Genomic DNA, 11326 nt, shown 5'->3' with positions numbered 1-11326 from the left:
CAGAATAAGCGCCAAATTGGCATATCATTGTTGGGATTGACCCATTTTTTTTTTTAAATAGCCTTTGCACAGCCAGCCTTGTAGGCTACTCTCCGGTTCACAAAACTGTCGTCCATAAAATGCGTTGCACAAATTCGAACATCTGGGTTGTGCTGTTCTGTTGTAAATAAATCTTAACCAATGATTCCTCATTGCATCTACTTTCGGAAGGCCAAATAAAGTGCTTTTGCTTCGCACAGAAACACAGCGTCTCCCTGACAATGGCAGCATCAACACTACTGCAGTTCCTGAAACCACGCCTTCTTTCTTTGCATGAACATTTGGGCGGCATTACGCAAATATTTCCACATCGTGACATAGAGATGTGGGGGCGTGTTTGAATGAGGCGTTTTAGCCCGGTCTGGATCAGCCTTCTCTTTTAGATAGAATAAATCCTTTTGTGGGAGACTTTGAGCTTTGTAACTCTGCAGATCTTATACATGCACAAATAGCTACATAACACACTAAAGAAAAGGAAAAATAGAAATCGCATCATATGAACCCTTTAAGTGGAGAAAGTCAAGAATTTTAATTCAAGAAACATTCTCTGAAAACGAGCCCTAATATCTTTGCAATATCTATGCAAATTAGCTTTAATTTTCAATTTAGCTTTACCCTTAAATCCTTTTGTGTTTCTTAAATATTTTAGCTTTTTTTTCCCCAGCCTCCGATAAGACACCTCAGCTCTGTTTAATGTGGCGTGTTTAGATCCATTCCACAGATTTTCTAAAAAAAAAACTTTCTTCCAGACATGAGTAAATTATGTCAGAGTGACCATTTTTGGTGAACTATCCCTTTAACAGAAGAAAGGGAAATTAAATACAAATATTACATCATTCCACACAATATGCAAGGCTGTTTAAAAGGAGCGTTACCATTTGTCTATACGTGTGTGATCATGCGTGCAAGTTGGTAAGAATGCAAGTGAAAGAGAGAAGGTTCAGACATAAGCACAGCCAAATGAAAACAGCATGTGAGACAGAAATAGAGTGAGAAGCAGAGAGGGGGTGAGGCTGCGGTCAGAGTCAGGACAGCTGGAGTATAGAGTATGACTTCTGCTGAGTTCAGAGAGATATGAGGAGTTATGGGGTGAAGAGGAGACGTTTGTGAAGTAAATGTTTGCTTTATATAAAATGAGTTGGCAAAAAAAAAAAAAAAACTTGTTTATGTATATGGCGACTGGCACCATTCTTAGGGAACTTCCTGCCCTGACTGCATACTTCCTGTTATAGTGAAACCACAGGGCTGGTGAAGTTGTTGATTTTAGGTTGAAGAGAAAAGAGGTATTTTAATGCAAAATGAGAGGAATGATGATGTCACCTTTGAAATAAAACAGCAGCACTACACGCCTGTGGCCTTTTTTGTCCCAATACTCAGGTGTCAAGGGACTCTTTAGTGAATTGGTGCGTTAAATACTTATTTGGAGAACCAAAGCAAGAAAATATAGATTCAATAGAAAATTATTATTATTTTTTTTTTTTAGCAATCCCTGGCCTTTATTCCTACTAATCTAATAAGAAACATTTCTGAGAATTCCTCAGAGAATGTTGGCATCACAAAAATGACATCATGGTTCCCCAATGTGGAGAGATGTTTCCCGTTCCCTCCCCCTTTCAGTTACTTTTCCTCACATGCCCACGTCTTGCTTGCACAGGTGCCGTAAGTACACTGACAGATCCAAAACAGTTGGGATGGTCATTTAGAACAACAAGGTGTTATTTCTAGCAATTATCTGCCAAGAGTATTCTCCAATTATCACATTAAATGTGACGTGTTCGTCAACACAGATGCATTTCATTTGCATTAGATACAGTGTTCTATGTGACATGTTATCCCATTGAATAATAGTTTTGGACTAAATGACTGAATGAATGAATGTCTAATTACAGTTATCGCTCTGTGTTTCCCCCAGGCAAAGGGGCGGAGAGATGGGTCCTCTTCATCCAGTGAGAACCCTCGGCCGGTGGTCAGAAGTGGGGCAGATGGGTTGGGTGTGTCCTGGCAGGGTCCACAAACACTGGTGCTCCATAAGAACTCTCAGGGCTTTGGCTTTACACTACGTCACTTCATCGTTTACCCGCCAGAGTCTGCCCTGCACACCAGTCTCAAGGTGAGAATGTCTGCCAGCTATCACAAAATCGAGCTAGAAAATGTGGACAGCCTTGACTTACGGTCATTTAACCGCTAAAAACAACCTTTTGATAGAATAAAAGCCCAACAAACTGTCCCTGTCTCTCAGCTACAAAGAGTAGTTAATTTGTGCTCATTAATAAGGGGAAGTCGTGGCCTAATGGTTAGAGAGTCCGACTCGTAACCCAAAGTTTGCGGGTTCGAGTCTCATACCGGCAGGGATTGTAGGTGGGGGGAGTGAATGTACAGCGCTCTCTCCCACCTTCAATACCACGACTGAGGTGCCCTTGAGCAAGGCACCGAACCACCAACTGCTCCCCGGGCGCCGCAGCAAAAAAAATGGCTGCCCACTGCTCCGGGTGTGTGTTCACGGTGTGTGTGTGTTCACTGCTGTGTGTGTGTGCACTTTGGATGGGATAAATGCAGAGCACTAATTCCGAGTATGGGTCACCATACTTGGCCACATGTCACATCACTTAAGCCTACAAGGCCACTTTTTTTTATGAAGAGTCATTTTCATGATATTAGGGCTTAGGAAATATTCTTTAAAAAACTGGAGTAGTTTTTTTGGAACTTAAAAAGGCTCATTTATGGCATCAGACTCTAAAATGACTTTTGTTTTAAGGGCTTAGGCCATGGTAGCAATAGTTGGTCCACCAAAGACTTGACCTCACAGCCAGACTGGCATCGGTTTTCCTTTAGCACCTTTTTCTAAAGAGAAAAAAGAGGAAGCCCAAAGAAGCAGTTCAGGAGCGATTAAGTGTGTTATGCAAATGCACATCATAATTAGAGCGAAAAAAAAATCAAGGGCTTATATAAAGAAAGCCGTGAGATATCTAATTATGTCTGGCATCTGTTTGTTATTTTCATGTACAATATGGATATATGCAGATATTAACTTACTGTTTTACCATATTTGTGATCAAATAAATGCAGTTTCAGTGAGAATAAGAGATTTCCGAAAAATAAATAAATCCTGCCAACCCTGGTAGTGTATTTTATTGCCATATTTTATTAAGAACGGGCTACAGATGTTTAGACGGTGTTTGCACATGATGTTGGAGAAACAAAGCCCCATTATGATATGACATCTCTATCCCCGCTGTTTGCTTTCCTGCTCAAAGGGCCTATTATGTGTTTGACTGGTACCACACACGCTCTGGGCTGGTCCGGGCCGTACCAGGGCTGATGGGACAGTGTGTTCAGGCCCATTCACTGTGTCCAGTGTCCACGTGGTCACATGACTGTGTGGCACTCTCCATCTGTCACCCCATCAGCTCCAAGTTAATGCACACGTGGAAATTCATTTTGGTCTGTGGGTTGGATGTTGATTATAAATCTTAAAGTTGTGGTCACTGTCCGTCACTCTCTACCAATCTGTTTCCCCCTCTGTCTGTCTTTCTCCCGGGACGGCAAAGCCTCAGTATAATAAATGCCGTTTCAGTGAAAATAAGAGACTTCAAAAAATAAAAATAAATAAATCTTGCCAACCCCGGTAGTGTATTTTATTTCCATATTTTATTTAGAACGGGCTACAGAAGTTTAAACGGTGTGTGTGTGTGTGTACATGATATTGGAGAAACAAAGCCCCATTATGATTGGATATGGCATCTCTTCTCTGAGAAGCTGCTGTTTCTTTCCTACTCAAAGGGCCTATTTTGTGTTTGACTGGTACCACACGCGCTCTGGGCTGGTCCAGGCCGTACCAGGGCTGCTGGAATAATGTGTTCTGGTCCATTCACTGTTCCCAGTGTCCACGTGGTCACATGACTGTGTGGCACTCTCCATCTGTCACCCCATCAGCTCCAAGTTAATGCACACGTGGAAATTCATTTTGGTCTGTGGGTTGGATGTTGATTATAAATCTTAAAGTTGTGGTCACTGTCCGTCACTCTCTACCAATCTGTTTCCCCCTCTGTCTGTCTTTCTCCCGGGACGGCAAAGCCTCAGTATTGTGTGAGTTTGTTAGGAATGAGCCCAGTCAGCGCAGACTAAACACTGGGGTGCCCACTTTAAACTGCCTGATCAGCGTTGTGTGTGTGTGATTTGAGCCTCTGGTTTGCAGTCTGGTTATTTTGTGCATGGGTTATCTAAACTGTGTCTGTTGTAAATAAAGATGCAGAGTGAATATTATAAAGACCATGTCATTTCCTGCACAGATGGAAAAATTAATGTTGTTGTGGCTCTTGTTCTTGCGGAAGTGTGTGGCTAAAAGCTGCACATTCACTGCTAAAGTGCTCCATTTTTCCCAGTGCTGACCTCTAGTGCTGAAATCAATGCCATCATAGAGATCAAACCAATTTATTGAGACCTGTTATAAATAAATAATAATACAAAGTTAGTTCCGTTTTTGTGCCTATGTATAACTATTGACTTCTGATTCATGTTGCGCACCATAGACATAATAGGAATAATTTATCCAAAAAATGAAAACTTTCATCATTTACTCACCTTCATATTGTTCCAAGCCTTTCTTCTCATGCATCGCAAAAGAATGCTTAATTTCTTGGCCACTCTTTTCAATGTAATGAAAGTGAATGAGGATAAAATGACAAAAATATAATAAATTTGTCCATATGACTTGTGCATAATAATAATAAAATATAGTCATAGTTTTTAAAAGTGACACAAGGATGAGTAAAAATGACAACATTTTCATTTTTAGGTGAAACAAAAGCTTTAAAAGTCTTGATGAGCATTATTTGTTAAATACTCCAAGACTCCACTGTCGTTTCTATTATACGATTAGTAGAGTACTTATTAGAGATGATAATAACTCCCTTAAGTATTTTGTAAATTACAAAATTATTAAGTTTAAGACCATGTTGTAATTTTGCCATGATCTAACTCTCTTCTTATTGTTTCCTGTTAGGATGAAGAGAATGGGAATGGAAAGGGTGAGTCATGTGAATTGCAGTCATTCAAGCTAATTTCTTATCAATTGAAAATGTTTTGTCACTCATCTTAGTTGACTGAACTTCATATGACTTGACAAACACTTTTATTTATGACTTTTATTTCTCAGTGACTGATCTGAGATGAATTAGCAGCATAAGCAATGTCAATGATCAGGGAAGCAGATGTTTGTTGCATGGCGCCCCCTAGAGCAAGTTACCGTTCATGCACATTCAGTGTGCCCATCTGCATTCAAATCAGTCCAGTTTAAGCAGGAATACAGGAAGGCACATGATTGATATGAGATATATGCCATATAATTTGCAAGTTCTGACATATGAAAATGTTTCCTTATTTCCATATCAAACAAAAACAATATTGTATCGCAGTGCTGCTATATATCAAGGTACTTGTATATGACAAAAGACGTAAATCCAGATGTACAGATCTCAAGTGAGAGTTTACTGTTGAGTCCTAATGTCTTATTTTCATAATGCCATACTACTGAATACCAGGCAATTAAAATGCCACTAAAATCCAATATACTGACTGATACAGAGGTGCTCTAGCATACACACACATCTACACATAGTCCACACACACACACTGTAGCTCCAGATCATAGCGATTTGTAAGGGTTGAGAATGAGAATAAAAGCTGACAGATCATCTGATAATATAAGACTGGTATTGATGCTACACCAAAGCTCCACAGTTCCCAGATCAGTTTATGCATTACTACCTCAACCTGTTTGCTACCATCTGTCCTCATCTTATCATGCCATCATGAGACACTGGCATCAGTATGAGCAAAACACATTCCACAGTGCCAGCCTAAACTTCTGTGAATGTGTGTGTCTCTGTACAGTGAGGTCCAAAAGTCCACTTTATTTATTTTATTTTTTTTTTCATTACAAATTATATAAGCAGCATGTTGAAATATTAATATGAATGTCAGACGTTCTTATTATTATATGCAAGATTCAATTATATTTTGAATCCCAGATTTTTCTCACTGTATTTGCCTTCTGTACAAACTATGAAGTATATTGTTTTTTGTGTGTGTGTGTTTCATGCAGGGCTCCATCAGAGTCGTTTGGAGCCCATGGACACCATCTTTGTTAAGAATGTGAGGGAGAAAGGCCCCGCCCACCAGGCTGGCTTGTCTACAGGTAAAAGAGTTTGATCATATGTTCATAGAAACTGCATGGCATCAGTTTAATGTCAAGTGTTTTGTGCAATAAACATTTTAAATGGAATGATTGGCTGTAAATTCAGACCGTTATAAACATTAGTGTGGCACAGTGTGACAGAGAGGGATTCTAATTTCCATCACACTGCAAAGAAAACTGGCCAACCAATAAGATTAGCATTTTAACAGGAAAAAAAAAATGTATATAACAGCCGCTGCTGTTATATAAATCTACGGCTTGGTGGTGCTCACAAATGGACTAATTGCAATGATAAATAATTGTAATGCAGTAAATATCAGAGCAATAATCTGGAACAAGGTCTCTGTATTCTTGTATTTACTGTTGTTTCATAAACATCATGCAAATACAAATATCTGAAGAAAATGTGTGTGTACATGCTAAACGATTTCAGCTTTGATTATACCTACCCCAGTGCACTCATGTGCATACATATGTGATCTCTTGTTATGACTTGCCCACTTAAAAAGCTTTAGAGCCTGTCACAGATTTGCAGGAATGTGTCTCTGTACTAAGACATATTTAAAGTGCTGATATGTCATGCTTCCTGTGACTAGTCATGTCACCTGACTGACATGGACAGTACACTGTGCTCTCACTGCATTCAGACAAACCAAGAGTCTTATTCCTGTTGATATATGAACAGAATAAAGTTGAACCAGAGAGAGAAACTGATACAGAGCAGGATCTATTATGGAATATTTTCCTCTGTGAATTGTGGTTTGTTATTTACACAAAACACTTTCAGCGTGACAGAAGGTGACTCATTATCTCTCACTCTCTCTCTCTCTGTGTGTGTGTGTGTGTGAGAGAGAGAGAGAGAGAGAGAGAGAGAGAGAGAGAGACACACACACACACACACACACACACACACGGCTGCTTGCTGGTCAGGAAAAGGTGGTTGAGTTCAATGAGGGCATGTTCGTCTTACCTTCTTTTCTTAAACTGTACAATACAATATAGGATTATAGGATGTTTACCATATTTTTGTTTCTAGTAACTATGCTACCATACACATATGATCTCTCCCTGACAGATTAAAATAGTCTTTATAATTTTAGACACCTTGAATAGGAATAAGGCAGACTTTTTGATATTTTATGTGAACATCTTGATGCAAAGTCAATGGAATGTATACAATTTGTTACATGGAGCTGAGAGTAGCATACAGCATAATCAGATTAGCCAAAATATTTCATAAACAAATATGCAAGGGGACGTGTTGAACTACGATGAGTGATCCAGTTCTGCGGAAATAGTCTGAGTTTTCTGAGGAACCTGGTGCAACAGATCATGCACTACCTCTGATGAATGTATTTTAATATAATTGGTTATAACTGGATAGGAGGCTTAGCCTTCATTGACTCCTCTGACGAACCGCCGCTGGGTGAGATGATCTGATAATGTAACCCTGACATGAACCCAAAACACACCAGAGATCTAAGGAAAACAGAGTGAAAACATGGAATGAGTCTACTTAATCTTTATTATTTGCACAGAATGCACATGCTCGCTCTCTCTCACTATGTAAAGAATGTTAATTGTGAAGACTACTAATAAATGAATGGTTAAAGAAAAAATATATGTAATTGTGTAATATTATGTAATATATAGTGTTTAATATATACGTCTTGTATATTTGTGTAAATGATATTAATAGCAAAAAATACTCTACCGTTCAAAAGTTTAGGGTTGGTAAGATTTTTTAATGCTTTTGAAACAAGTGTCGTCACTATAAGGCTGCATTTATTTGATCAAAAATACAGTAAAAACTGTAATATTGTGAAATATTCTTACAATTTAAACGAATTGTTTTTGCATTCATATATTTTGAAATGTCATTTATTCCTGTGATGATAAAGCTGCATTTTCAGCATCATTACTCCATCTCTTCAGTGTCACATGATCCTTCAGAAATCATTCTAATATGCTGATTTAATATCAGTGCTGGAAACTGTTGTGTTGCTTAATATTTTTTTGGAACCTGTGATACTTTTTTCAGGATTATTTGATGAATAAAGTTAAAAAGAACAGCATTTATTTAAAATAGAAATCTTTTCTAAAAACGACTGGAGACTGGAGTAATGCTGCTGAAAATTCAGCTTTGCCATCACAGCAATAAATTATATTTTAAAGAAAAACATTATTTTAAATTGCAATAATATTTCACAATATTTTTTTTTTCTTTTCTGTATTTCTGATCAAATAAAAAGCAGAAGAAACTTCTTTAAAAAACATAAAAAATCTCACTGATCCCAAACTTTTGAACAGCAGTGTATGAATTCCCTCTGACAGATTAAAATAGGAATAGCGCTGACTTTTTTTGGTATTATTATTATCAATGTTAGAAAAGGTTGTGCTGTATTTGTGGAAATCATGATACATTTTTCAGGATTCTTTGATAAAAAGAAGAACAGCATTTATTTGAAATAGAATATTTTGTAACAGTATATGCACATGAATGACTTTACTGCATTCTTGCTGAATAAGTATTAATTTATTTTTAAAAAATCTTACTGACCCAAATGTTTAAACAATAATGTATATGCTAATTTGTCAGTAGTATTGACTTCCAATATAATAAGAGACATAATAATATTAAGTGTGTTATTTTGTGTGTGTGTTTGCAGGAGACAGGCTGGTTAAAGTGAATGGAGAGAGTGTGCTGGGTAAGACATACTCGCAGGTCATTGCACTGATTCAGCACAGGTGAGCTTCTGAAGTCAAACAACACTTATTCAAAAGATTATTCCACTTTGTTGCATGAGCTGATTCAAATGAGGTCTTCTACAGCTATCCAGTCTAACCTTGGAAGTAAATGCAGATCAAGATGTCTTGATCTATAACATTGTTTGGATTGTTGAGTTCAAATTTGAAGGAGCAGAACAGAACGTAACTAAACGTTTTCACATGAGTGTTGTTCATGTGGAATTTGTGACATATGTTTTACGGAACAGAATGACCTCAGGCAGTGTTTGCTGGGGGAAGTTTGCTGGATGATTATGTGCATTACTTAAAAAGGTTACTACTGACCCCAGTGTAAAGGTTGTCTTTGTACTCAACCCAAATCACAACTTTTAATGGAGAATTTGTTCCATTGTCACTGTACATCCCATAAACTCTAGATACTCCTATTGAATCTCATGCTCTCTAGGTCTCTTTGTCTTGTTTATGTAGTGAGAGTGTACTGGAGCTCTCAATCATGCCAAAGGACGAGGACGTGCTGCAGCTGGTAAGTGTACGTTTTAGCATTTTTGGCACACCTTTTCTGTCTCATACACCCACTCATACCTACACATTTACCTGCATAGCATAGCATACACATTTATTTTATTGTATTTTTATTTAATTTTTTATTATTTTAATTTTATTTAATTTTATTTTATTTCATTTTATTTTCTCCAGACTAGTGTTAATAATTAAATTAATTAAAATGAATCTTAGTCTTTAAAAAGCAAATGTCCTTTTCGTTTTTTTATCATATTTATTCAACCTGTCCTGTTTTTGGTTTAGTCAAGTATTAGTTGACTAAAAGTCTGAGAATTTTAGTCTAGTTTTAGTCAATTAAAACATAGTCACATTTTAGTCATGCTGCATAATGGTTTAACCGATAATCATATTTATTTTGCTCAAAGTTATAGTCACTGTCGCTGATCATGATGGTAGTCATTTGAGAAATTTCATCAGAATTCTTGCACTTGTACCTTTAAGCACAAATCAAGAGTGTCAACTCATGCACATGGTTTATTTTACATCATCTGGTTTCCTGATTTTTTTATATGATCATAAATGTAAACACACTCTCTACATTATTAAAACTCAAAAGTTTATCTCAAAAGTTAAGACAGTGATATTCCTAATATTAATTCCAGTAATTTCAAATCGTTCTATTAAAACAACAAGAAAGACTTTGCATTGTGGCACAGAGGTTGCGTAAGTGCATTTATATAGCAACCTAATAAAAATATAGTCGAGATCCATTTTTGAATTTGTTACAGTTTGTCACTGAAAAATGTTTGATGGCAGATTTAGTTGCAGCAAACAGCTCAAACGACTGTGTGAAGGAACACAGACTGGCTGCGTTACACTTTCATTTGAGCTGAATATCGCAATGGAGATGTTTTCAGCTCATCAGTGCTTTATCTGTAGTGTAAGGGTGAGTGTGTGCGACTGGTTACCAGGATGCAAAGATCAAGTAAAATGTGGCAGAACCCCAAAAAACCCTAAGGCAGAAAATGTGTCCCTTTAAGAGAGAAACTTTGATAGGGGATTTAAACTCTTGACATCTGGCAACCCCAAGCATGAAAGCTAGTGAAGGTCTATGTTTTTTCTCCTGTTTTTTGTTGAAGAAAATTTTGGATATAGAGAGTTTTTTTTAAACTACATTTTAGTCTCATCTTTTTTTTTGTCAACGATATTACCTGTTTATAGAGTTAGTTTTAAATGATGTCAATGTCATCTCGTCTTCGTCTTGTCTTACTCATGGAAAAAAAAGGTTGTCAACTAATATTTTTTTGTCATAGTTTTCGTTACCGAAATCAACAGTACTCCAGACTAACCCAAACTCTAAAGGAAAGCAAAGCAATTAAATAACTTTCTTAATCTTTTGTCTTATTTTCCAGTAAAAAAAAAACCTTAAAATAAGATCAGTTTACTAAATTGTTTAAATTAAGACTGGTTTTGGAAAAAAGATTTTTGATTTAAGTTTATTTTTGTTTTAATTTAATTTAATGAATTTTAATTCAGTTTGTTAATTCAATTAATTGTATTTTAATTTATGCTCAATTCATTGTATTTTAATATTTTATGCCATATTAATTTTCAAGTAAAAGTATGTTTTATGATATTTTTACTGAAACAAGGCAAAAATACTGATTAATAAAATGTTTTGTAATGTGAACATTTTGCATTTGTAGAGTATAGAATTTAGGTAGCTTTGTGGTTTAGTTTTGTTTTCGAAGTATAGCTAGTAAACCCACACACGCCCTCAGAGGTGTGTACACTTTTCTCACACTTTTAAATAGACACAGACACTGCGGTTTGACAACTCTG

At 36.7% G+C, this 11326-nt stretch overlaps 1 protein-coding gene across 8 annotated transcripts in view; it reads left to right on the top strand.

The window, feature by feature from the left end:
* The window catches only part of arhgap23a (Rho GTPase activating protein 23a), a 71376-nt gene that overhangs the window by 40733 nt on the left and 19317 nt on the right, over positions 1 to 11326 (top strand). For 5 of the 8 annotated variants that reach the window (XM_016527615.1, XM_016527614.1, XM_016527613.1 and 2 more), the window contains exons 2-6: positions 1952 to 2149; positions 5042 to 5066; positions 6143 to 6235; positions 8905 to 8983; positions 9452 to 9512. In XM_016527615.1, the coding sequence (XP_016383101.1) occupies positions 1952 to 2149; positions 5042 to 5066; positions 6143 to 6235; positions 8905 to 8983; positions 9452 to 9512 (456 nt within the window). The remainder of the gene's footprint in view (positions 1 to 1951; positions 2150 to 5041; positions 5067 to 6142; positions 6236 to 8904; positions 8984 to 9451; positions 9513 to 11326) is intronic. The other 3 variants (XM_016527617.1, XM_016527612.1, XM_016527611.1) reach the window with 1 other exon arrangement.

Source organism: Sinocyclocheilus rhinocerous, unplaced genomic scaffold, assembly GCF_001515625.1.
Source record: "Sinocyclocheilus rhinocerous isolate Xijiao unplaced genomic scaffold, SAMN03320098_v1.1 scaffold273, whole genome shotgun sequence".
Lineage (NCBI taxonomy): Eukaryota > Metazoa > Chordata > Actinopteri > Cypriniformes > Cyprinidae > Sinocyclocheilus > Sinocyclocheilus rhinocerous.
This window is presented reverse-complemented; position numbering and strand designations above follow the sequence as displayed.